The following is a 27,773-nucleotide window of genomic DNA, read 5'->3' as shown; positions in this document are numbered from 1 at the left end:
GGGCTATTGTTTTATGCAGTTAATAGTTGTCCAACTTTACCCACTTATTTACATTTTTTATTTCTTGTTAGGACCTGTCGTCTGGGATAATTTCCTTTTAGTTGTTACATTAGTGCAAATATGCTGGTGACAAATTCCCTCCAATGTTGTTAACCTCTATTATCCCTTGAGGTTAACCTCTTAACCTCTATTATCCCTTGAATCCTATCTGAGTAATTCACTATGTAGGCACCCATCTAGTCTCTTCAAGCAGATTTTTTTTGTGGGGGGGTCCAGCTTTTCTAGTTGTCATCAGTGGGAAAGTTGATCTGAATTGCATGGTCCACTATTACAGGAGACTGAAGTCCCTTTTGCCCCTGAGGCTCTAGGTGGAAGTTGGTAAGACTGGTTTTGGAACTTCCGCTAATCACAGTAAAGGTGGAATGTAGCCAATTTTAATTCGGTTTAAGGAAAATAAAGAAAGGTGATACTATTTATACTCTTAGTCCAGTATGAAACACTGAAACAATTCATAGTCATTATATACATATAATTTGAATGGGTTTCTATTACTTGCAGCCAAAAATTCCTGATATCCAAAAGCTGTGTGTATATATCACTTTTGTCCCCCATCACTTTTGGTTATTAATAGGCATTAAGTGCTACCTCAAAGTTATGTTTAGCCCTGGCTGGTGTGGCTCAGTGGATTGAGCACCAGCCTGAGAACCGAAAGGTTGCCGATTTGATTCCCCATCAGGGCACAGGCCTGGGCTTTGGACCAGGTCCCCAGTTGGGGGTATGTGAGAGGCAACTGATCAATGTATCTCTTGCATATCACATCAGTGTTTCTCTCTCTCTCTTTCTCCTCCCTTACCACCTCTCTAAAGGTATATCAATAAAATCTTTTAAAAAATGCATTTCATTATTTTTCTTTAGATGTTTGAATTCTCACACTAGAGTTTAGCAAGGGGATGCATGCACACTGGAAACATTATTTCTCCCAAAGAACTATAACCACATGTTCTCAGCATAAATATATGATTGAACTAATGTCAACATACATCACATTTTATCAATTACATTATAAAAACAAATTAGCAAATATCCAACTATTACATTACACAGCTCAAAAGGCATATATTAATGCCTGTTCAATTGAGGACCAGAAGCTCACTTTTTTTAAAAAAGAGAAATTGGGAAGAAAGGGAAAATAATCACACTTTAAACAAAAATAATAGTGGTAAGCCCTAACCACTGTGGCTCAGTTGATTGAGCGTTGTCCCACAAACCAGAAGGTCACGGTTTGATGCCTGGTCAGGGCACATGCCTGGGTTGCAGGTTCAGTCCATGGTTGGGGCGTGTACTGGAGGCAACCGACTGATGTTTCCTCCCACATCGATGTTTCTCTTCCTCTTTTTCTCCCTCCCTTCTCTCTCAAAACAAATAAAAATATCTTTTTAAAAAGATTTTGTTTATCTTTAGAGGGGAAGGGAAGGAGAGAGGGAGAGAAATATCATTGTGTGGTTGCCTCTCATGCGTCCCCTGCTGGGAACTGGCCTGCAACCCAGGCATGTGCCCTGACTGGGAATCGAACCGCGATCGTGTGGTTCGCAGGCCTACACTCACTCCACTGAGCTACACCAGCCAGGGCCAAATAAAAATGTCTTTAAAAAAATAATAGTGGTCACGCGGGCCTGCGAATCACACGATCGAGGTTCGATTCCCAGTCAGGGCACATGCCTGGGTTACAGGCCAGTTCCCAGCAGGGGACTCATGGGAGGCAACCATACATTGATATTTCTCTCCTTCTCTCCTTCCCTTCCCCTCTATAGATAAATAAATAAAATCTTTAAAAAAAAATAGTGGTCAGCAACTTCCAAGGTATAAAAACACTCCAAGATGTTCAAACATTTCATGATTAAATCTTGCTTTAGCTGCAGTAATAAAGCATCACTACCTTCTAAAATTATGTACTAAAGGATACATTCTACATGTTCTGCACAAGACAAAGGCAGTATTTTATTTAACTATTAATACTCTCTCTCATTCTTTCCGAGGCTCTTCTTGTTCAGTTATACTCCACATGCAAACATTCAATTAACTGTAAAGTGTTTTTTTTTGCCTGAGGTCATTAAGGACAGGTGCTTCTGTAAATGTAGATTTTCTCTTTTCTTTTGTAAAACAGATTTTCAAAATGGAGATTTTCTATCACAGCACAAAATGAGATTTCTAGAAAGACAATAATAATCACTGTAAGACTTGGTTAAAATCCAACACAAATGAATGTTTGCTCAATCTAATTATACTGGTACAAACACGGGGGATTTAACATAAAACCAGCAGACCGATAACCATACAGGCCCTACTTTCTGTGTTTGAAATGACTGAAGGGAGAAACCACGGAAGATCTAGTGTGTTCGTTGTTCCTGGGATTTTAATTCTGTGTGATACTAAAAATGCACAAGTATCGGGTTGGGTATTTTGGTACTTAATCTCTCTAAATTTCTTTTTTTTTTTGAAGATTGCATTTATTTATTTTTAGAGAGAAGGAAAGGAGGGAGAAAGAGAGGGAGAGAAACATTAATGTGTGATTGCCTCTTGCGCACCCCCTGCTGGGGACCTGGCCCACAACCCAGGCATGTGCCCTGAGTGGGAATTGAACCAGTGACCATTTGGTTCTCAAACCAGCACTCAATCTGCTGAGCCACACCCACCAAGACTAAATTTCTTGTATGTTAATAAGATTCTAGCATGGGAAGAGGTTTAAAGAAGACCTGACTTAAGACTGCATGTTTTCAAAAGAGGCCAATGATACCAATGAGGAGCACATTTTAAATGCTGAACAGCAACAGTTTTTGGCTAAGTGTCCAAATAGGACCAGGAAGAGCTACCCTCCTGGGACTCGTCGGGCTGGAGGGGGGAAGGTTACCCTTCTGGGGCTGGTGGGGGTTATCTCAACAGTCTGTCTGCCACTGAGGTCCCATGTGTTACTTAAGTTTCTGCTGCCCGAGTATTCTGTCCCTTTGCATCATTAATTTAAGTTAGCTCTCTTCCTTCATTCTATTTTGACTCATTGTTGGCTTGTAGAAAGCTGTGGAGTAGTGTGGTTTTGAGTCCTCCATCCACTGTTTACCAACTGATCAACTTTCTTTTCCTCTTTAAGCCTCAGCTAACTCATCTGTTAATTGAGCGGCATAACAGAACCTCTCTCTTTAGGTTGTTGTGAGAATTAAATGAGGCGATGTGCATGCAGCTCTTGGCAGAGGATTAGCACAGAGTGGTCATTAGATGATAACATTAATAATTATTATTAGAAATATTTATGCCCTGACCGGGTTGTCTAGCCGGTTGGAGCACCGTCCCAATGTGCCAGGGTGTGGATTGAGCGCGGGCCTGCAAACCACAGGATCGCGGTTCAATTCCCAGTCAGGGCACATGCATGGGTTGCAGGCCAGTTCCCAGTAGGGGACGCATGAGAGGCAACCATACATTGATATTTCTCTCCCTCTCTCCTTTCCTTCCCCTCTAAAGATAAATAAAATCTGTACAAAAAAATCATAGCATAAGCCAATGTGCCAGGGTTTTGGGTTAGACCGGAGCATCAGGGCACGTGCAGGAGCCAACCAATGGATGCATCGGGGGGTGGGGCAACAGATAGATATTTCTCTCTCTTTCTTTCTCTCAAATCGGGAAGTGAAAAATGTATTTATTCATAATTAGCTACCTTACTAAAATCTTACTATTTCTTTTATTTCTTTATTTTTTATTTATTTTATTTTTTAAAATTTAATTCTTGTTCAAGTACAGTTTTCTGTCTTATATTCCCACCCATGCCCACCCCCCCAAATCTTACTATTTCTAATAGTTTCTAGTTTAATACATTTTAGTTTTCCAGTATGCAATGATTTCATCTGTAAAAAAATTATGCTTGTTATTCCCTTTGTTTTTATATATCTTTTATATTTTATAAGCTAATTTTACCACATTGATTGTGCCTTCATGATCATGTTAAATAGTAACAGTGGGCATTTTTATCTTGTTCCCGACAATAAGGGAATAAGAAGCATGATTTTTTACAGATGAAATCATTGCATCCTGAAAAACTAAAATGCATTAAATGAGAAACTCTTGGACCAGAGGCAGGCACTTCTGTCTACGTAGGTCAGCTCCCGGCTGGCGCTGGGAGCCCGTTTTCCTTTGCCACCAAAGGCTGAAGACTGCGTTTCCCAGGCTGGAGTTGAAGCTGAGACACCGAAGACATCTTACAGGAGCAGAATGGGGCAGACCAGTGCAGGGCAGAGCAGGCGGGGGCATGGTACCAAGGCCACCAAGGCCACCAAGGCCACCAAGGCCACCAAGCCACAGTCCTGTTTTCACAGCCCTGCTGTGTCACAGTCGAGCTATTTGCAGTGAATAAAATTTCCTTCTTCACCAGACCCCAAATTAGGAATTACAGTCGGTGTTGAATTAATGTCGACTGACCTTGGGTGACCCATCATTGTTCTTAAGTACTTATTCTTGTTCCCCTGTTTCGTAAAAACAGTTACTGTAAAAACAGGAAAAGCTGTTTTGTAAACCAGACTGGAACTGTTTACTTTTGAAACATGAATTTGGGACTTTGTTGAAAGGGGTAGGGCGTTGCGTCGGCTTTCAACAACCTCCTCACTTTCCCCCCTGCTTTAGAGGTCCGTTTATATCATTTGTGTTTTTTTAGAAAGTTACCTCTTTCGTCTAGGTATTCGAGATCCGGGCTTCTCTCGGGTCTCACGTTCTTCTCTTTACGCTCTCTTCTCCCCTTTCTCCTCAGTTCGGGGGCCCAGGATAAGCCAATCACTATTTCTGCTTCCCAATTCCTGGGGAAAAAATTCCGGTTCATCGACCCACAGACCTTCGTCCTTAGTCAGGTCAACCATGACCAGGGCGGTGTCATGTAGTACCGACTGGGCTTGTAGGTGTCATCTTCGTGATTCAGGAGAAAAGCCTTAAAGAAGGGAGGTTACAAACTACCAGCTCTCCCCAAAGTTGTCTATTCAGTGCTTAGATTTAGTAATGATTTGAGGTTAGGTTTTTTTCTACCTTATCACTTTCTACTTGCATTGTAACTAAGCTGTTTCTACTTTTCTTAGATTGATTTTGCTGTCCTTTCTCAAACCTATTACTTGACTGCTCGATTTAATTTTTTTATTTTTGTGGCTAGACATTCGTATTTAAAGCTTCAAAATGTCCTCTTCGTATAATTTTAGCATATTCCATAGTTGTTTGTGTAGTGTCTTTATTATCTTAATATTCTCGTTCTGCTCCTGTCCTTGATTCAAGAGTTGCTGTGGAAAGTTTTTTGTTTTTTGCTTTCAAATTTCCATGTTGTTGAGGGAGGGAGTTTTTAGTAGATAACTGATTAACTGTTAATTATATGATCTGAAAAATTCTACTTTATTACAGTTTTCTTTGTGTCCAAATATGTGGCCACTTTTTGTAAATGTTCCATGGGCTCTTTCACAGAATTCTCTCATTTAATTGCTCTTATATATTTTTGAGACTTGATCTGTTAAGGACTAAGATGTTGAAATGTTAGAGGTTAGATGTGAGAATGATAGACTTGATGGCTATATTTATATTTTGAATCCTTCTTCTCTTATAACCTGTCGTTCTTGGCTTTGTGTATTTTAGTGCTGTTATTTAGACGATAAAGTTCACGACCACTACAACAGCTTTGTGGGCCATGCATTTGATAATTATACGTGATCCTTCTGGTCCTATTTAATACCTTTTTTCCTGCCTTGAGTTCAACTGTGCTCGCATTAATATTACCAGCTTTACTCATTTTTCCCCTTAGAATGTTTTGGCCTATTATTTTATTTGTGATTTTTTTCTGAGTCTCTTTGTTGCAACTTGATTTTTTTTTAATTTACCAGAAATAAATGTTGATAAATGGTATGAAGTATAAATGTAACTTACATTTCCCCCTTAAGTTACATTTTCTTTATCTACTACACCATCAATTCGTTTAATACCTAATCAGGAAAAAAATATTTTAATGGAATTTGCTGTTTTGTACCCCAACAGCTCCAGATTTCTGTGGCTCTTCAAGGTGTCCGTCTTCCTCTTAGGAGCTGGTGTGGTTTTGTTTGTGCTCAGAGGGGTGGACCTTCACGAAGAGTTAAGCCTCCACCCAGAGTTCCCTGGTCCTGCTCAGGCTGTCCGCATGCCGAAGCTTCTACCTGAGAAACATCTCAGGAACCTCTTTTCCTACGATGGAATCTGGTGAGATATCACCTGTCCTCTCTCTTCCGCCTTGGTCTGGCATCTCCCGTGCTCCTCCTAGGGTTTGCTCTGCCCTTTTGCACCCGTGGTACAGATGGTTCTCGACCTTCCTGAACCAGTGTTGGTTGCTAAAATGATTCCCAGCCGTAGGACCAGGGAAAAGCTTGGTCTCCAGGGTATGGTCTCTGTTCTCCGCAACACTCAGCAAAGTGCCTTAAAACCTTGGATTTAACTGCTGCCTTTTTGTCCTTCCAGCCTCCTCTTGGGGGTGGGGGCTGAAATTCCCCTGGCGCTCCTGTGACCCAAGTTGAAGGAAGTTTGGTGCGGAGGATAATTCAAGAGAGGGGGGCCTTCTCCCAGGCTCCCTCCTCTCTGCTCCCCCTGGCTTTGTCAGGGACCACTGCTGAGATTCCTGAGTCTCAGCCCAACTAGGACAGTGCTTCTGGGGAAGGAGAGTCTCAGGATGACACACTGGACGAGGCCTCAGGCTCCCTCTTACCCATCAACCCACCCGCCCAATAATGGTCCATTTTCTTGCTCATTTTAGGCTGTTCCCGAAAAACCAGTGCCGGTGTGAAACCCAACACCAGGGCTACCGCTTCCAGGATGGCTATGGCCAGACAGACCTCCCTGCCGCAAAGGCAAGGAGGCAGGCTGAATTTGAACACTTTCAGAGGAGGTATGGTGGACTGTGAGGGTCTCTGGGGTCCCGAGGAAGAGCGGAAGCTCTCTCCACTTTGTCCTGAGAGCGTGGGTTCAAAGAGAGAAGGAAGGAGCTCCCCTTCTGTGGGGTCCCTGGGAGGAACTATCAGAAGCAAACCCAGGAAAGAGAACTGAGGAAGTAGCCCTTAAATGAAGATTTCTAAACTTGGCTGGTATAAAACATTTCGTAATTATAAAGGAGCGAAGGAACAGCGGCGGTTGGAAATGTCCGTGGGGTGCAGTGGTGTGGCCTCCCCACACCCAGGCTCTCTGAGCAGGTGGCTTTGTCGTCTCACCAAGTTGCACTGCCTTGTTCACTGACACTCAGGACGGGCCGTCTCCCTGCTGTGCACGAGGTGCAGGATTATTGATTGAAAGGAGCAGAAATTGACTCTGGCTGGCTTCTGTCAAAAGGGAGTTTGTGGGAAGGATGTCGGGAACTTACCAAATCCGTAGGTCATCCGTAGGATGACCAGGCTGCGAAACTAAGATACAACGGAATGCATGCGGGATGGACAAGCCCTTCAAGCAGTTAATTAATTAATCAATTAATTAACAGTGATTTATGAGTTATCATAGAAGGTGTGCTATGATAAAAATAATAGCACTGTGATTAAGGACTTTAACTTTGAAACGAGCTGGATGACACGTTACTTAACCTCATAGTACTTCAGTACCTCATAAGAAAAATTATAATAGGGATATCTCCTTCAAAGCCTTATTGTAAGGTGAATGGTATCACCACGCAAAGAATTGGTAACTGGAAAAGGGCCTGACACGTAGAAGCACTGCAGAAATATTACCTACTCTTAGTATTGTGGTTTATTATTAATATCATCATCTTCCAGTTCTTCACGGGCAATACATAATACAGGAAGAAATACATAAACCACCTGTATATTAGATGGTTAGAGGTGCTCGTTAGAGATATAAATTAAAATGCTGTGGTAGGATGCTCTCTGATGGCATAGCATTTCACGGGATCACGAAGGAACGTGACTTGGAACTCTGACTTGTTTATCAAGCAGGTGTCTACCCAGGCTCCCTGAAAAAGAAACATTCCAGAGCGAAGAGTTGCCGCAGAGCCCAGAGCCAGCGTGGGCCTTTCACGGTATTGGCCTGATGAGAGCTGGCCATGGAGTCAGTGAGCCAGGGGAAGGCAGGGAATGTCAGCCTGGAGCCGGCCAGTCCGGAGGGCCGTCGTAAGCCAGGAAGAGGAGAGTACATTTTGCTTTCTGAGTGGTGCAAAGAATTGAACGGTTTAAAAAACTGACAGGTTATCTGAGAGATGTTTGTGAAGCATCATGCTGGCCTCTGTGGAGAACAGGCTGCAGGGAAGGTGTGGGGAAACCTGCGGAGTAGTCAAGCGGAAGGTGAGCGTTCCTTCGGCTGGAGTCGCTGTTGGCTGCGCCTCCTTGTGGGACAGTCCTCGGTGGGGGGACTGAGCCTCAGTTGTGAATCACAGAAGAGAAAGCGTGAATTGGGCTCTGTCCAGGTTTGATCTGGGGAATCAGCCACTAACCCCTCAAACTACATACACACAGAGGATTCTTCAGAAGAAAGATGAGAGCACCAGCAGGAAGGAGCACCGGAGTCAGAGAACTTGTGAAATGCACGGGTGGTTCCTGCAGGGATTCGAACCCTCGCCCCATCCAGCTGTGTGAGGAGCAGCAGGGCTCAGGAGTGAGCAGTGCTGCCGAGTGAGGCAGACTGGCTGCGTTCAGGTCCACATCCTCCCCGTCCCGGCTCGGGGACCCTGGGCAAGAGGCTTAACCTCCTCCGTAAGTGACGATAATAGTACTCCCTAGAATTTTTGTGAGCATGAGTTGATATGTGGAAGGGCTTAAAACTGTACCAGGTTTGTAGCCCCAATGAGGTGGTACAGTCAGATAGTAAAGATGATAAGCGAAGTATCCATGAGTCCATGAGAAAAGCTCTCACACCAAGCAGAACCTGGGTACCCTAAACCGCTTTGTCCACCTCCCATCGGGACGGTCTCCTCTGTTTGTCTGCTAGAGTCTCTGTGAGGTCCCTGGTGAGGACTTGAGGCACTTGGCACAGAGTAGGGTCCAACAAACATCTATGAAATAAGTAGATGGTGAGGGGCAACCCTTGGGCACGTTTATGTAGGGTGATGGCTCTGTCTGTCCTGGCAGTGAGAGGACCACCGAGAGAAGGAAGTCACGGCCATGTCCAGGAGGGAACGTCTTAGCTGTGCAAGGTGCCAGGCATGCATGGTGGGGAGGGAGAGCAGGAGATGGGAGAGGAGAGATAGGGAGGCGTGGGACTGTGGGGTGGAGTGCTGATCTGCAGAGAGCTGGGAAGCGGGAATTACAAGAAGGCCGTGACTCCGAACAGGGAAGGAGCTGGCCTTGTCTTTAACTGCCCCTCCCTCAGCTGTGGAAATGCCCATCTTTCGTGAAATGATACCTGACAGTTCAGGTATGAACAACAATGACGAAAAACAGAGCCCAGTACAAAAATCAGTGTGAACCAGGTCTTGTGACAGTAAGGAAGTAGCTGGACAGAGAGATACCCAGATCGCTCTCAAATCTCTCCATCAGCTGATGGAAAAACACTGCACATCTGCTCTGAGCGAGGAGGCACTGAGTTCGGTACAAAGGGAAATCTGATCTAGATCCTGCTCTCAACCAGCTTGCGGTACAATGGAGAAGATACAATCAGTGGCCCTCCTCCAGAGCTGTGTTCATTCCTACCACAGCCACTGTGCACTGTCATAGCCCAGAGTGGCCGAACCCTGTACCGAGTGAGTGCGGGCGGTCTGTGGCCCATACATTGTAGTCATCAAACTGTGTGGAACTCAGCAGGCTGGTGTAGCTCAGTGGATTGAGCGCCGGCCTGTGAACCAAATGGTTGCCAGTTCGATTCCCAGTCAGGGCACATGCCTGGGTTGCAGGCCAGGTCCCGGCGGGGGACTCATGAGAGGCAACCATACATTGACACTTCTCTCCTTCCCTTCCCCTCTAAAGATAAATAAATAAAATCTTAAAAAAAAAAAAGTAGAGGGAATACTCATGTGTGAGAGAGTGTGTGTAGGCCCATTTATACATGCTAGGGGGAGGTATGAACGGTGGTGGTAAATGTTTAGCAATGGGGTTTTGAAGCTTTTGATGGCTGCTTGCAGTGTTTGCCAGTTTCCGTGGTGTAATTGCCACACCGTGGCGGGTTTCATGCTACCGACCCGATGTCACTGAATGCACCGGCTGGGAAGGCATAGATGGCATAGTCAGCCGGTCGCCCACCTGTGATGTCTACACTGTACAAATACCTGACAGATGTTAATCACCTGTAACAGAGCAGAGATCATGAAGTAATCAAGAATTGATGTGCTCTGAGAGTTTATTACCTTTCTGGGCATTACACTGTATTTCATTTCAAGTGTATATAACTTAAATTTTATTAATGGCTGTATGTAACAACTGGCTTGCAAAATTCCTCAAAAGTCAACTGCTATTGGCTTTCTCTTGCCAGGACAAGCCAGCTCCAGGATTGGCCCATGTGGCCTGGTTATTTTGTTTCTCTTTTGCTGGTCGTGATTTTCATTTTTATTGCTGATACCATTACAGATGTCCCCCTTTACCCACCTCCACCCAGCCTGTGACTTTTATTTTTTTAAGCGCTTTGTTGTAAACTGCCTCAGTTCCCTTGTGGAATTAGAGGCTGGGAGTAAGGAGGGGGAATGGAGGGGAAAGGGGGATGGTGCCCTTTCCAGTTCTTCCCACTGACAGCACCAGGCTCTGGGCAGGGGCGCCACTTTAGGAACTAACCTGGGCCGCTGGGTGGTAGGGCAGCTGCTAACGTTTCTTCCCCGCCCCACCCCCGCCCCCGCCCCCGCAGAGAAGGGCTGCCACGCCCACCGCCCCTGCTGGCTCCGCCCAACCTCCCCTTCGGGTACCCCGTGCACGGAGTGGAGGTGATGCCGCTGCATACAGTTCCTATTCCAGGTAGGTACGTCCCCATCTCAGAGAACTGAACAAGTTTCCTACTCCTTCTTAACCAAAAGCAAGTAACAGAAGGGAACAGTCATAAATTGAGTACCTGCTGTGTACCCAACACAAGGCAAGAAGTTTGACGTGATTTCATTTCATGTTCATGTCACGCTTCCCACCACTGGAGATCACCCTTAGTATCCGTGACCTCCCGGAGGCTATGAGGTAACACAGAAGGGGACAGATATCCGTGTGCCCCAAGGCATCTTAGGACAAAATCGGCATTTGGTGTCCTACAGCATCATGGGAGCAGGCAGTGAGCTCATCGGCCAGGCAGTGGAATATTTATCTTGATTAAAAAACTCTTAGGCTTGTGCCCCGACTGGTGTGGCTCAGTGGGCTGGGAGTCCTGCGAATTGAGAGGGACGCCGGTTCAATTCCAGTCAGGGCATCATTCTGAGGAAGGCAGTGTCCGTGCTGGGCCTGCCTCTCTGGGGACCCTGCCACACTCACAGGGACCCTGACAGCCCCACCCTGCAAGAAGATCATGGAGGGGGCTCTGGCTGAGACACAGGCACCACTGTTTTCTAGGAACGAAGCATTTATTTGGTTTTTAAACAATTATAAATCTTGTCCTGAGCAGGGACTTGCTGGGGGTTGGGGGGGGGTGTGGGAGTGTTACTCTAATTCAACATCACAGCTTTGTGAGGTAAACATTATTTTGCCAATTTCGTAGATGAGTTCAGAAAGTTATCTATGGCCACAGAGGGAAGATATGTTTGAATTAGAACTTGAACTAGTCATATTATAAGAAAAGAGGTAAATGCTAAAGTAAATACATTTGGGGTTGTTAGTATGTTTGAGTAGTCATTTGAAAAGGATGCGATGTTTTGGCTGACTCATTTCTTATTGTGGAAAAGTATACATAAAAATGTACTGTTTGAACTATTTTTAAGTGTACAGCCTGTTCCATTAAGCACATCCCCATTGTTCTGCAGTTATCACCACCACCCCTCTCCAGAATGTTTTCATTTTCCCAACTGGGACTCTGCGCCTTTAACGTTAACTCCCCTCTTTCCCTGCCCCTGGCTGCCACCATCTATTTTCTGTCTTTTAAAAAGAACTTTTGCAGATATTATTGATTTATTTTTAGAGGGAGGGGAAGGAGGGAGGAAAACACCAGTGTGTGAGAGATACTGCAAAGATCAATTGCCTCTTGCAGGCCCCCACCTGGGAACCTGGCCTGCAACCCAGCTCCATGGCCTGACCAGGAGTCCAACCCGAGACCCTTTGGTTGACAGGCCGTCACCAAATCCACTGAGCCACACTAGCCAGGGCTCCTTCTTGTCTTGATGAGTTTGACTGCTCTAGGTGTCTCCTTCACCTAGAAGGTTTCCTTCCCTTCAGTAACAGAGATACCAGGAAGGGACTGAATTAATTCACAGCACCCACCCGACGTGGAGGATAGGCACCAGAGGTTTTGGAACCTCTGGAAGGACCATGGGAAACATCTATCTAACAGAACCCTGGGGAGAGGGAGTGTGTCGGCGAACACCGTGGAAAGCGGGGGACACTTAACCGGGCCCTGGAAAGATGTGGAGTCAGCCAGGAGGGTGGGAGACTCAGAGAGCCCTTGGGATCCTCTCAGATGCTGTTTTCTTTTTTGTCCTCTTGTCCGCATCCTGCAGGTCTCCAGTTTGATGGGCCCAACGCCACCATCTACCAGGCAAGAGCCCCCTTCCCAGTCTTTTTGTGCCCTTGGCATCCTGTCCTTGACTCACGGCCCGTGACCCTCCCTCAGTCTCACATTTTGACAGAGCCCCATCCAGATTAAACACCAGACACGAGTCTGAGGTGGGGGTGGGGGTAGGGGGGTGGGTGCCTGTGGAAGGCACACTTTTTTCAGCCGTAGAAGTGGCCGCAGTTCCAGGGAGGACTTCGCAGACCACGCCAAAGCCCTGAGTCCCCACAGACGCGGCTGCTGCTTCTGCAAGAAGCAGCTGCTGCCACCGCCGTGGCTCCTGTGCTGCCTCGGTCAGGATTAGGGCTTCCGAGATGGGTGCTCGTGCCCTGCCCCGCTTTCCCCACGTAACGAAGCTCCAAATTGGGGACTTCCGCAGGTACATCTGACTGATGGGACGTACATCCCGTTGAGAACCCCAGCTAAAAAGGAGCCTGGGAAACGTGGTGGCAGTTTCCTTACCTCTGCGTTTTACACAGAAGTTGGAAGGGGTGGTGAATTAGCAAAGCTACTCCACCCTGCAGGGGCCTCCTCTGCCCCCTCCCCCGGCTGAGCCCCGCCCCCTCCTTCTGTCGCTTGCTCAGTACTCTGCTACCTCCTTCACAGCACCCTCTGTGTCTGAACTACCTTGTTGTGTGTTATTTATTACATGCGTAGTGCCTTTCTTCCCCAGCAGGCTATAAGCTTCTCGAAGNTGAATTAGCAAAGCTACTCCACCCTGCAGGGGCCTCCTCTGCCCCCTCCCCCGGCTGAGCCCCGCCCCCTCCTTCTGTCGCTTGCTCAGTACTCTGCTACCTCCTTCACAGCACCCTCTGTGTCTGAACTACCTTGTTGTGTGTTATTACATGCGTAGTGCCTTTCTTCCCCAGCAGGCTATAAGCTTCTCGAAGGCAAAGGTGTCTGTCTGTCTTAGTCACAACTCTTCCCTCGTGCCTGTGGTTTGGATCTCAGGAAATATCCGTTGACTGGCTGAAGTGTTTTCAGCAGGAGTGACTTAGTCTAGTCTACTTCTCATAGACATAAGCGGCCATTGCCGAGGTCGAGAAGGCCAGAGAAGAGAGTAGCATTGGGGAGTAGGAATGGGGAGGAGGAGAAGTGGACCGACTCTGCCTGTATTTTGGAGGTAGAACTGTTAGGACTGGTGAACAGATTAGCTGCAAGTGTGAGGGAAAGGGCAGGACAGCAACGATTTTCACTGGGGGACTTGACGGTTGAATGGACGAAGGTGCCATTCCCAAAGCAGGGAGAACCAGGGAAAGGGTACAATCAGGTTTCTAGAGAAAAATCGGTAGTTCAGTTTTGAAGATAGTTGGATTTGCTTGTGAAACTTCCAAGCAGGGCAACCCACCAGGCAGTTGGATATCAGAAAGTGATGAGCTGTTGACATATATTTTGAAACCGTCAGCACATGGATGGTATTTAAAGCCTTGGGAGTGGATGAAATCTTCTAGCAAGAAGGTGTTAGAATAAAAGGGCAAAGGGCGTAGAATCAAGCCCCGAAAAACCTCCATGTGGAGGCCCGGCAGAGGAGGAGGGGTTGGCAAACGGAAGTCGGAAGGAGCAACCTGTGGGAGTGAGAAGAAACCTAGAAAAATGGTGTCCTGTAAGCCAAGAGATGAGAAGAAAGGAAACTGCTTGAATGCACCAGGCCCCAGGGCTTGCTGCTCCTCCGCTGGACCCGGAGCAGTGACACCACACGGAGCCGGACCCTAGCTTCTGGGTGTCCATGATGGTTCCCCTCTCACCCCAATGTCCGCTCTGCCTGCTGGCCATGCTGGATATGTGTCCTCCCTTGCATTTAGCCTGTTTGTACTTCACCCACCCTAGGTCACCCTGACTGCTTCTCTGGGGACATTCCACACCCTCGTCGACATCCCAGACAGTGTGGTGCAGGGCAGAGGTCAGAAGCGGCTGACCATTTCGACCAGGGACCGGAAGCTTTTGAATTTCATCCTCCAGCACGTGACCTACACCAGCACGGTGTACCAGCCCCACAAGGTGGATGTGGGTGAGAGCCTGTCCTTGGATGGCGAACAGGGAGCTGGGAACTCTGCTGGGCGCTCTCCAGGTCTCCTCCGAGAAGCCTGCCTGCCTTTCAGATGCTTCCCTTGCTCCCGTTTCTAACCCTAGACACCTAACTTCTGAATTACTGGACCCAGTATATATCCCCACATTGCCATTGACTCCATAGAAGGGACTCAAGGAAAGGACAGGTGAAATGCCCGCTCGTCTCTCTGTGAGGACAGATCTTTCACACAGTGTACCTGGACACCGTCCAATTCTTTTCCCTGTTCTCTAGTTCTTACAGCCAAAGCCTTCAGCTGTGGTAGAGGAAGGAGTCAGTCGATGCATCCGTTTATTGTCCGGGTATTAACAGGAAGAGGATGTGGGGAACAGCCCCAACCAAAGGGCAGTGGCTTTGACTCTTCCTCCCCAATCAACGCCCCCAAGCCCTGCTCTAGGAATTCCCCGGAATTCCTCGGGGGGAGCCCGGTTTCTTTGTGGATGAATTGAAGGTCACCCCTTTCTCTTTTGCCTGGCATCCCCAGGACCAGAAAGAATATATTCTTTATGAGAATATAGTCTCATAAAGAAATGAGACACGGGACAGATCACTCATGACCACACACTGAAGAGCAGGTTCTCTCTGCCTTCAGGTTCTCAAACATTTCCTTTTGCAAAATGACCGTGTGAATTAAAAGAGGGCAGGTAGTATCATCCCGGTTTTGTAGCTGGAGGAGATGGAGTAGTTTGCCCAAGGCATTTCAGATTATAATTGGCAAAGTCAAATTTAATTCACACCCTATGACTCCACCCTACCCCACCAGATTCTAACAAGGGCAAGAAATGGGAGTTGAGGAACACTCAGCAGGTTTCGGCAGGGACACACAGCAAGTCAGGAGCCAGGACGCCTTGGGACTCTACTAGGTCCTCAGTCCCATCACAGCCAGGACGCTGTCTGTTAAACCTTCATCCCCACCTTGCATGGGCGCCCCTGTGTAGAGTGACCCAGACACGGTGCTGACCTCTCTGACCCTTCTTCTGTCTGCAGTGAGCCTGGAGTCCAAGTCCTCAGTAGCCAAGTTTCCAGTGACCATCAGCCATCCTGTCCTCCCCAAGTTATATGACCCTGGACCAGGTAAGGCCCTTGTCCCTGGGGCTGCACGGTGGCGTCCCATCGCGCTGTTGGTGGAGTCCAGATCCCCTCTGAGACGGAGGCTGAGACGCCATCAAAGTAGCAGCTCAGATATGGGTCCTGACAGCAAACTTTGTGTGGCAGGAAGCAGTTGGAGGACACGCTGCTCCGATACGGCTGACTTACGCTTTTTATACGGTTGCGCTTATTTTGAGAAAGTCCTGATGAATGGCAACATTTTAATAAGGAAGAGTAATAGGAGTAAAAACAGAATGGTACTGGGCGTGAATAGATCTATCAATGGAATCAAATTTGAATTCCAGAAATAGACACACCAGAGTTTTACCTTGTGATTGATAAAGGTATCTTTTCAAATTAAAGGGGGGAACAGACAGATTATTGAAGGAACCATGTGGGGTGACTGTGGAGCTGTGTGGACATGCGCAGCTGAATCTGTCTCATAGCTCGAATCAAGATAAATTCCAAATAGATCAAATGTCTAATTTTTTTAAGTACTAGAAATAAATGTAGTTTAAAAATAATATTGGAGTATAAGGTCTTTCTAAATATAACACAAAACCCAGAAGTTATAAAGAAAAGACTAACACATAACATACACATTTTTTTTTAGCGTGTTTGTGGCAGAGACCCACCATATGCAAAGTTAAATGAAAAAAAAGTTGGGAAAAAATATCTTCAACCCACATTAACATAAAAGGTCTAATTTTACTTACAGCACCTGCAAATCAGTAACTAAAGAACACCTAATAAGCCCGTGGAAAAGGCACAAATAACAAAAAGTTAGGTTTGGCAAGTCTTTTAGCCATTAAAATATATGCTCAGGATCACACTAAGAAAAGGACAAATGAAAACTGTGTTTATATCAGAAAGTACTGGCCAAGGAATGGGAAAACAGCCATCCTTACAAACTGGGACACGTTTCTGGAGGAACTGGCACTCTTAACATTCTAAATGTGTGTAGTTTGGGCCAGAAATTCCATGTCTAGAAATGATCCTACAGACACTTACCTCTGTGTGAAATAACATTTTTTTTGCAATGAAAAAAACATTAAAAGTGAAATGTTCTGGAAGGAAGGAGGAGGAAAGCAGAAGGGTTAGGGTTTTTAAATACTGATACAAAATACTTTCCAAGATGTGAGCAAGGTACAGAAGAGAGCGATGAGTAAGCTACAATTTATGTAAAAGAAAAAAAAGGGGGGGAAAGAATATATTTACATAATTGCCTAATTATGGAAAAATAAATAAGAAGTTGCTAATATTGGTTGCCTCCTGGTAGGAAACCAAGTAGTTGGGGACAGGGGTGAGAAGAAGTTATTTCATGGTATCACTTTCTATATATTTAGAATTTTGAATTACTTGGCATTTAAAAATATATACTACCTACATATTTCAAATATAATCTATTCTCTTCAAATAATTTTATTTGAAACATAAATGATTTAAGATAGAAATAAATATTATGGACAATGATTGATAAGATTTGTTTAATATAACTATCTCAAAAATAAATAAAATAAGTGTAAGAAAATTCCCAAAAAACTTTTTAAAGGGCTTCAGGTTTGTTTTAAAGACAAAGTGTTGTAGGCCTGACGGAAGTCACCACCTCTGCCCCTCCCTGCCTCCAGCAACCATAGTCACGTGTATTTCTCCCTGCTTTTGTGCATTTAATATGTAGATTTCTATCCCCCGCCCCCCAACACACACACAATGGGTACGGTGTGAAGTTACGTATTTTTGGAACGTTTCCTAAAAGTTTTCACACTGTGTGGTGTGACGTTCTGGATTCTGACGTCCTGGATTCTGACGTCCTGTCAGCCCATGGCTTGTCTTTCGATTTTGTTTCTGGGATCTCTTGTTACATGAAATCTCTATCCTTGACTGTGGTAAAATTGATTCATTGTTTTCTTCTAGTTTTTGCTTTTTTTGAGCCGTGTTCAAGAAATTCTTCCCTACGCTAAAGCCAGAAAGCTGTTCTCCTATATTTTTTCCAAAGATGCATGTGTTTGCTTTCCCATTTAGATAGCTGAAAAATGTAGAGATTATTTTTATTTTTTTAAGATTTAATTTATTTATCTTTAGATGGGAAGGGAAAGAGAGAGGGAGAGAGATATCAATGTATGGTTGCCTCTCATGCGTCCCCTCCTGGGAACTGGCCTGCAACCCAGTCAGGTGCCCTGACTGGGAATCAAACCGCCATCCTTTGGTCCGCAGGCCCGCGCTCAATGCACCGAGCTATACCAGCCAGGGCCCATTTTTTAGGCATATGATGGAGATGTAATCTTTTGTTCTATTTACAGCAAATTGTGCCAACACCACATAATCTCTCCCTCCTCTCTGGCTTGTATCGCACTCCACCACACGCCACGGTTCATAAGCACAGGAGCCTGAATCCGGGCTTTCTTCCATTGCACTGGTCTGTTTACTGTTGGGCTAATTCCATAGTGTTTTGATACACTTTATAATAGGTTTTCTACATAGTAGGGATAAATCCTGTACTTTGGGATAACGGTACGTCATTAAAATTTTTTATTAATGTAAAGTTCTTTTTGGTCTTTTACTCTTCCATTAGAATTTTTGGGTCAGCTCATCAAGATCCTCTAAAATGCCTTGAGATCCTGATTAGAATTTTGTAGCATTTAAATATTAATTAGAGATGAATTCTCAATATTAGGAAGTTGAATATTCCCAACAATGAGTTCAGTAGACCTCTCCATATTGTAGTCTCCATGGATTCTTCGGTAATTTACTTTTTTTAAGAAAAGATTTTATTTATTTATCTTTAGAGAGGAAGGGAAAGAAAGAAGGAAAGGAGGAGAGAAATATCAATGTATGGTTGCTTCTCTTGAGTCCCCTGCTGGGAACTGGCCTGCAACCCAGGCATGGGCCCTGACTGGGAATCGAACCAGCAGTCCTTTGCTTCACAGGCCCATGCTCAATACACGGAGCTACACCAGCCAGGGCCAAAATCTCCATTTTTACAGTGTTGAATAGTAGCAGTGGTGGCAGGCAATTCTGCTTGTTCCCAATTTTAAGAATATATATGTATATATATATAATTGATTATACCATTACAGTTGTTCTATTTCCCCATCACTCCCCTCCACCTGCACACCCCTCCCCCACCATTCTCCCCCCCTTAGTTTATAACCATGTGTCTCAAGTTCTTTAGATTCTATATTTCCCCTACTATTCTTATCCTCCCCCCTGTCTATTTTCTACCTACTGTCTATGTTATTTTCTGTACCTTCTCCCCTTCTCCTGCTCCCACTCCCCTGTTGCTAACCCTCCATGTGTTCTTCATTTCTATGGTTCCACTCCTGATCTAGCTGTCCTCTTGGTTTGCTTTTGTTTTAGGTGTGGTTGTTAATAACTGTGAGTTTGCTGTCCTTTCACTGTTCATATTTTTCATCTTCTTTTTCTTATATAAGTCCCTTTAGCATTTCATATAATAAGGGCTTGGTGATGATGAACTCCTTGAACTTGACCTTATCTGAGAAGCACTTTATCTGTCCTTCCATTCTAAATGAAAGTTTTGCTGGATAAAGCAATCTTGGCTGTAGGTCTTTGGATTTCATGACTTGGAATACTTCTTTCCAGCCCCTTCTTGCCTGTAAGGTCTCTTTTGAGAAATCCGCTGACAGTCTGATGGGTACTCCTTTGTAGGTGACTGTCCCCTTATCTCTTGCTGCTTCTAGGATTCTCTCCTTCATTTTAGTCTTGGCTAATGTAATTATGATGTGCCTTGGTGTGTTCCTTCTTGGGTCCAACTTCTTTGGGACTCTCTGAGCTTCCTGGATTTCCCGGAAGTCTACTTCCTTTGCCAGACTGGGGAAGTTCTCCTTTATTATTTGTTCAAATACGTTTTCCACTCGTGGCTGTTTCTTTTCCCCTTCTGGTACCCCTATAATTTGGATGTTGGAACGTTTAAAGATGTCCTGGAGGTTCCTAATCCTCTCCTCATTTTTTTGAATTCTCATTTCTTCATTCTTTTCTGGCTGGATGTTTCGTTCTTCCTTCTGGTCCATTCCATTGATTTGAGTCCCAGTTTCCTTTCCATCACTATTGGTTTCCTGTGCATCTCCCTTCATTTCAATTAGTTTAGCTTTCATATGTTCCTCTAATTTGTGGCTATAATCAACCAGTTCTGTGAGCATCCTGATGACCAGTGTTTTGAACTGTGCATCTGAGAGGCTGGCTATTTCTTGGTCACTTAAGAGTTATCGGCTCTGGGGCTTTGAGTTCTTCTTGAGCCATCTTTTGGACTGTTTGCGCCTGTTATGTATCAGGATCGGAGCCCTAGGTGTTCACCAGAGCAGGGCAACTCAGTCGCTGGGTTGTGACCCTGTATGTCGGGGCAGGGTCAAAGAGGAGCCATAGCGATCCCGTCTGCCTCCTCCCACCGCTGCTGCCGCAGCTGCCACCCTCACCAGGGCCCTTGCGTTTCATCCCACTACACTTGAATGTGCCACCGCTGTCAGCCCTCCACCACTAGGTTCGCCCTCTGGGGCCTGCATGGTCTGTCTCACTGTGCGCGACTGTTCAACCGCGGTCAGTCTGCCCCGCACCCCGACTGGGTCCGGGCTGCCTGGGCGCCTGGGTTGGGGGAATCTTTCCTGCCCGACCCTGCTCCGCTGCTGGCTCCGCCCCTCTTACCGTTCTGGTTGCAGGGTTCGTTGTTGTCGGACTTTCGTATAGTTCAATTTTCTGTTCTTTGGCTATGTCTTTGTTTACTAAACCTTTGTTGTATTCAAACTTGGTTGTGGGAGAAGGCATGGTGTTTCCACCTATGCCTCCATCTTGGCAGAAATCCTCCAATTTTAAGAATATTTTAATGTTACCCCACTAATGGCTGCTGTGTGGGGGTGTGGTAGATGTACCAGGGTCAGAAAGTCTCCTTCTTCCCTTCTGTTTCTATTGCTGAGCATTTTTCTATTTCTCCTTTCTGTTTTCTATTTCATTGTTAAGAGTTTTTGTTATGAACAAGTATTGAATGTTATCAGGTAATTTGCCTGCCTGTTGAAATAATTTTTCCCCTTGATATGAGTTCATACAGTGATTTATATGGATTGACTTTCTGCTGCCGAAATATCCTTGCATTGCTAGAATAAACCCATCTTGATTGCAGTGCATATTTTGATTAAATGCTGAATTAAATTTATGACTATTTTATTTAGAATTTACGCGCCTGCATTCAAAACTGAGAGTGTCTTTCCCTGTAACATCCTTGCTCAGTTATCAATATTATACGTGTCTCTTAAAATGAGTTGGGTAGCTTTCCTTTTTTTAATTTTTACTATTTTCTGAAATGAATTGTAATAAAGTAGGAATTACAGGTGTCTTGAACTTTTCTTAAAATGTATTTGGTCCCTTGGTCTTTGAGGGGGTTTGAGTTCCAAGGTATATGGTTAGGGATTAAAAGTGGGAATGTGTGAGGGAAAGGGGAGAAGTTTTAAAATGTAATTCCGCGCCTTAATGATTATTAATCTATATGTACATTGAGTCAGTTTTTTTAATGTTTCCATAAAAGTATCCACTTGACATAAAATCGTCAGTTGTTGTCATAAAGTTGTTCATAGCATTCACTCTTGTGCTTTTTATAACATTTAAATACATCTGAAGTCATGCCCTGCTTTGCGTGCTTAACATGGACCTCCAGTAATTTGTAAGCAGTTTGCATATTCAGGTATTCTCATTTTATTTATACTTGTTTTTGTTTCCTATTTTCTTTTTTATATATGTGACTCTGTTACCAATTGCTTTAAAGATTTTAAACATTTTCAGTTTAAATCGTTGTCAGGTGTCCCTATTGTTCGCAGTCTCTCTGGAGTGGGTTTGTCCGCACAAAGTAGATTAGTTGGTTGTTGTTTTTCGTATTAATTTTGAGTGTTTTTGAACTTCTGCTGGTGAGCTCATCTTAAGGAGGAGACCCATGCTTGCTTGTTTTGTCCTCTCTCTTCCTCTCCTGGCTCCTTCCCATCTCACAGCTTTACAGTTGGTTCTGCCTTCAGGTTCCCCAGATTCCCAGTTCATTCCCTGACACTGGGGTCTTGGGCTCCTGCCCCAGGGTGACGCTGGAGTTCCAGAGGAGCGAGCTGCCGGGCCTGAGGGTGGGTCAGCACAGGTCCTGCTGTGAGGTGGTATCATCTCTGCCTGCAGCCAGAGAGGTGTGTGGGGCTGATAGCTGTTTGGGATTCCTTGTGCAGTAGGTAGTAGGTGGGGGACGGGGGAATGCAACCTAGTTTCAGTCCCTGGCTTGTAGCAAAGAGCCTGGCTCTGGACCCACACATCCCATGAGACACCTCTACTTCGTGACCTTTCAGAATCAGCCTCCCACCTCCTCTGTTGTGCCCTGACCCCAGAATCCAGCCTCGGCTTGGTGCTCTGTTTCTTTTCCTTGGAAGAAAAGTCATGTATTTTTCTGATCCATAGTCAGACGCAGTATCCATTGACGCAGTACCATTGGCCCCGTACTACAAAAGTCATGTGTGTTTTTTTGGTGACGAAGTCTTTTATTTTTTCTTTTAAATATATTTTATTGATTATGCCATTACAGTTGTCCCATTTCCCCCCTTTATCCCCCCTCCACCCTGCACGCCCCTCCCCCACCATTCCCCCCCTTTATTTTATGTCCATATGTCAAAAGTTCTTTAGCTTCTACATGTCCCATACTATTCTTGCCCTCCCCTGTCTATTTTCTACCTACCATTTATGCTACTTATTCTCTGTACCTTCTCCCCCCTTCTCCTCCTCCCACTTCCCTGTTGCTAACCCTCCATGTGATCTCCATTTCTATGGTTCTGCTCCTGATCTAGCTGTCCCCTTGGTTTGCTTTTGTTTTAGGTGTGGTTGTTAATAACTGTGAGTTCGCTGTCCTTTCACTGTTCATATTTTTTATCTTCTTTTTCTTAGATAAGTCCCTTTAACATTTCATATAATAAGGGCTTGGTGATGATGAACTCCTTGAATTTGATCTTATCTGAGAAGCACTTTATCTGCCCTTCCATTCTAAATGAAAGCTTTGCTGGATAGAGCAATCTTGGATGTAGGTCTTTGGATTTCATGACTTGGAATACTTCTTTCCAGCCCCTTCTTGCCTGTAAGGTCTCTTTTGAGAAATCCGCTGACAGTCTGATGGGTACTCCTTTGTAGGTGACTGTCCCCTTATCTCTTGCTGCTTCTAGGATTCTCTCCTTCATTTTAGTCTTGGCTAATGTAATTATGATGTGCCTTGGTGTGTTCCTTCTTGGGTCCAACTTCTTTTGGACTCTCTGAGCTTCCTGGATTTCCTGGAAGTCTATTTCCTTTGCCAGACTGGGGAAGTTCTCCTTTATTATTTGTTCAAATAAGTTTTCCACTTGTGGCCGTTTCTTTCCCCCTTCTGGTACCCCTATAATTTGGATGTTGGAATGTTTAAAGATATCCTGGAGGTTCCTAAGTCTCTCCTCATTTTTTGAATTATTGTTTCTTCATTCTTTTCTGTTTGGTCATTTTTTCCTTCCTTCTGGACCACTCCCTTGATTTGAGTCCCAGTTTCCTTTCCATCACTATTGCTTTCCTGTGCATTTCCCTTCATTTCAATTAGTTTAGCCTTCATTTGTTCCTCTAATTTATGAAAAGTCATGTATTTTTGTGCATGGCTGTCTCTTTATATTTCTCTCTTGTCTCATTACTGTGTGTTTGTGGGATGGGGGAGGAAAGCAGAGAGCTACACCACCAACTTGGCCAGGACTCCCTTAACCTTGACCACAGCCTAAGATAATTCACACTCCTGGTTCTCTTTAACGAGAGAACCAAACTTGTCACGTGGCCTTAGAAAAGCAAAGGGAGGATTCACTTGACCGCTCTTGAATGGGATTCACCTGACTCTTCCCACTTATACCTTTTTCCTCTCTCTCTCAGACCAGGAGAACGGATAATGGAGCAACCCCGGGGGTCGGGAGCGACTCCTGTCACTCTGAGAAAGTGGCTCTGCAGTGGGATTACAGAGCACGCACTCACAAACACTAGGTAGGGTTGTGCTAACTCCAGCTAAGCTCACCCACAGAAACCCCCCTTGCCCATGTGCTCAGTCAGCTGGCGTGGCTCCACCCTTGGTGGCTAAATTCCAAACACACACCAGCAGCTCCAGCTGTTCTAGCATGGGGTCTTTTCCTAGGAAAGCTGTCCCTTCTCCAGGCTTTTATGTAAATCACGTGCCTTAAGGTGGACAACCTGGTCCAGTTCTTCCAATCTCCAAGTAGACCCATTTTCTCGTACGTCTTCCTGAGCGTAAAGTCCCAGTAGGTTTCTCTCTAGGAGTTTCAGCCGATGGCAGGAACAGGTCTCAATTCCTATAAACCTCCTGGCTTCTTCCTGGGCCCCATGACCTTCCATATCACAGGGAAAAGCTCTGTGCATCTCAGCTCCTAGTAGTAAGTGGAAACAGAATGCAAGCAAAGTGTGACAACCAGGCATTCCATAAAGCACTCAAACAGACAGTAGAAAATGGCATAGTGGAACCAAACAGAACCAGGAAAAAAAACTTCTAAAATATAAGATAAAATTTCAACAAACTCCCTATGTTTTAAATTGATTTATTTATTTTCTAATTTTATTAATTTTTTTGAAGTGATGCTGGTTAATAAAATTATGTCGGTTCCAAGTGTACAGTTCTAATGCATCATCTCTGTATTGCACCATGTGCTCACCACCCCAAGCCAAGTCTCCTTCCGTCACCGGATAGTTGACTCCCTGTCCCTCTGGTAACCATCAGACTTTGTCTGTGTCTGCGAGTGTTTGTTTGTTTGTCTCGTTTGTTCATTTGGTTGTTTTCAGTTTCATATCCCACATATGAGTGATATCATATGGCTCTTCACTTTTTCCATCTGACTTATTTCGCTTAGCACGATACTCTTGAGATCCATCCGCGTTGTTCCAAATGGCAGTATTTCATTTTTCTTATGGTTGACTTGCGTTCAGTGTCTAGATGTACCACATCTTCTTTATCCAATCATCTCTCTAAGGGTGCCACAGTTGTTTCCTTGTCTTGGCCACCATGAATAACGCTGCAGTGAACACAGGGATACATAAATGTGTTTATTTTCCAACCCAACGAACAAGCCCTTATTAAGCACCTTCTGAGGTACGAGGCCCACAAACACGGAGAGGCTGTGACATGAAGAAACCACCAGAACAATGCACGGTAGGACAGTGAGGCTTCTTGAAAGACAGTGCTCTGACATCTGTCCTTTCTTGCCCAGAGAGGAAACTCAGAGACCTGGTAACTATTGCCACCAAAACTTTCCTCCGTCCCCACAAGCTCATGGCCATGCTCCGGAGTCTCCGTGAATATTACCCAGACTTGACTGTGATCGTGGCTGATGACAGCAAGGAACCTTTGAAAATTAATGACAACCACGTGGAGTACTACATCATGCCCTTTGGGAAGGTATGTCCCTCCCAGATGGGGAAACGCAAGAGGGCCCCAGAGTCAGGTGCCACCCTGGACGGGGCTGCTTGAGTGGCCTTCCCAAGGAAACCCGGTCCTAAGTGGGAAGGAGTAAGACTCTTCTCTGGATCCCCTTGCTGACTCCAAATTCAGAGAAATCAGGCCACTTTCATTTTTCTGCATTAACGGGGTGGCTAATCTGACTCTCCTCACACTTGGTGTGGAAGTTGACCAAGGTCCTGCTAAGTGATTTGAAGTGTCTGACGTCCCAAGGAGTCTTGACATATGGCTCCAACAGCAGAGAAACTTCCCATCCCTGATTCCGCCCCAGCTGGAGTGGCCATCTCTCTGTCTCTCTCTGCCACACACTTTCCTCCAGAGACACACAGAAGGAAGGGGGTGCTGTACATAGTATCCACTCCTTCCAACATCTTCCAGGCAACACAAGGAGACATGGAAGGAGAGCCACAGAGATTCTATCAGATGGAAAAGAGCTTCAATCCATCCATACTGGCCAAAGGGCCAAGAGAGAGCTTTCTAGTCTTTCTGTCTTTGGTCCACAAAGTCACTGTCCTTCTTCCCGTGTTTCTGAGACATGGGCTCCCTTTAACCCAGTGGCTCTGAACCGCAGTCGTATACTGGGTCCACTCCCACAAAGTCTGACTTCATTTGTCCGAGGTGCAGCCTAGCTATCGGGACTGAGAAAGCTCCGCCATGTGACTGTGCTCATGGTGACCGCTGACCGAGCCTCATTCCACCCGCAGGGCTGGTTTGCTGGTAGGAATCTGGCCATATCTCAGGTCACCACCAAATACGTTCTCTGGGTGGACGATGACTTTCTCTTCAACGACAAGACCAAGATTGAGATGCTGGTGGATGTTTTGGAGAAAACTGAGCTGGATGTGGTAAGGAAGGGTTGCCCGTTTTCCCTCAGTTGCAACCTGTAGAAACAGCCAAGAGAGGGAAGGAGAGAAGGGGAGAGAGGAAAGTATGTGAGGGGAGAGGAGAAGAAAAGAGGAGAGGAGAGGGAAGGAAGGGGAGGGGGAGGGGCCGACACAGGAGATGAAGAGCCAGCGCAGCTCTGGGGGTCACACTAGGACTCGGGAGACGTGCAAGTTCTGTTTCTGCCTCCACACTTACTTTTCCTGGAGAAAATGACAGCCCCACCCCAAACCGTCATTGTTTCATCTTTCAAATGATGTGTTTATGCGTCACTTCTAACCTCCTCCCTGGAGCAGTGTGAGATGAAAGAGCAAGCAGTGCTGCGATTCTGTCACACGCGCCTGAAAATAAGTGTAAATGGTGCAAAGCTTTAAAGGCACACTTACTCCTCAGGAGAGTTTAAGAAGAAGAAAATAATAAAAACATCAAAAATCAGCACACACGCAGAAGGGAGAAGAGAAGGCACTGGCAGGGAACGGTGCGGCACCGTATTCCAGAACGTTGGGGGAGGGTGGGTTTCATGTCTCCTCAGCACACACAGTGATACTTAGTTACAGCAACAGGTCAGTGGGCTTGACTGTGGTGACCTTTTCACAGTGTGTATATATGTCAGAACATCAAGCTGTACCCTTAAATATGTACACTTTTAACATGTTAAAGGTATCTCAACAAAAGCTGTTTTCAAAAAAAAGAAAGAAAGAAAATGGATGAGTGCTATTGTGACCACAGCCAACTCTTACCTCAGATGGACAGTCCCCAGAGCATCCAGGTGACTGCTCTGGTCTCTCCGCCACTCCTCCAGAGACCAAATCAACAGCGTAAATGAGAGAGAAGGTGTGGTTCCCGCATGTGTTGGAATCCGAGCTGGCACTTGACCCTGCCTTCGAGGTCATCGTGGACCAGCTTCCTTCTCTTGTTGCTCCATCACCTTCGGGTCCTCAGCTGCGAGGCCAGAGGAGAGGGGAGCAAGGAAGTAGAAAACCATTTTCTTCGAAAAATGTGATCTGTCTAAATCGTGGCCCATCAGCCAGGACTTGGCCACATGGTCAGACCTCGCAAAGGAAATGGGGAAATTTCTTCTTTAGCTGGATAGCGAACTAACTGTATCTTAATATAATCGCTTAAAACTCAGATGGTTCATTTATAAAAAGGAAGGAGGAAAGAACAGGTGACAGAGAAAAGCAGTAGGCTTTGCTATGCCATCTCGAACGATTATGACGGTTCAGGCATAGATGTACCCGCTTGTCCAGTTCTGCTTGGGCTCAGGTATGTAAGTGCCCGTGTGCCCCATGAGTGCATGGACAGCTGCTCAGAGAGGTGAGTGGGGAGCAGAGAACGGGAGGACACACTGCAAGAAGCTGCAAGAAGCCCAACAGGGGAGACTCCACACATGGACCACTGCACATGCGGGCTCTTGCTCCTCCAAATACTGTTCCTCCTAATGGAAGGGAGTTACCTTCTTCTGGAAGGGATGAGCTTGCTTGTAGGCCAAGCAGAGCAGCGAACTTGTCTGCCCTTTCAACCTGGTATGAGTGCTTTCTGCTCTCACCAACCAACCAGATTTTCTGGGATGAGTAGGAACGAAGGATCAAAGGACTCAGCAGTCGGTGCTGA

The 27,773-nt window shown here is 45.5% G+C and overlaps 1 protein-coding gene across 3 annotated transcripts in view; it reads left to right on the top strand.

The window, feature by feature from the left end:
* Nucleotides 1-27,773, top strand: part of B4GALNT2 (beta-1,4-N-acetyl-galactosaminyltransferase 2 (SID blood group)) — a 36,613-nt gene that overhangs the window by 6,650 nt on the left and 2,190 nt on the right. For all 3 annotated transcript variants that reach the window (XM_037033378.1, XM_037033380.1, XM_037033379.1), the window contains 8 exons: nt 6,043-6,240; nt 6,788-6,919; nt 10,801-10,907; nt 12,581-12,618; nt 14,461-14,641; nt 15,686-15,772; nt 25,030-25,217; nt 25,982-26,122. In XM_037033378.1, the coding sequence (XP_036889273.1) occupies nt 6,043-6,240; nt 6,788-6,919; nt 10,801-10,907; nt 12,581-12,618; nt 14,461-14,641; nt 15,686-15,772; nt 25,030-25,217; nt 25,982-26,122 (1,072 nt within the window). The remainder of the gene's footprint in view (nt 1-6,042; nt 6,241-6,787; nt 6,920-10,800; nt 10,908-12,580; nt 12,619-14,460; nt 14,642-15,685; nt 15,773-25,029; nt 25,218-25,981; nt 26,123-27,773) is intronic.

Source organism: Sturnira hondurensis, unplaced genomic scaffold, assembly GCF_014824575.4.
Source record: "Sturnira hondurensis isolate 20B ecotype Veracruz unplaced genomic scaffold, ASM1482457v3 Scaffold0021632, whole genome shotgun sequence".
In the NCBI taxonomy this organism is placed as follows: domain Eukaryota; kingdom Metazoa; phylum Chordata; class Mammalia; order Chiroptera; family Phyllostomidae; genus Sturnira; species Sturnira hondurensis.
Note: the sequence above shows the minus strand (reverse complement) of the source record. Positions and strands in the feature narration are given on the sequence as shown.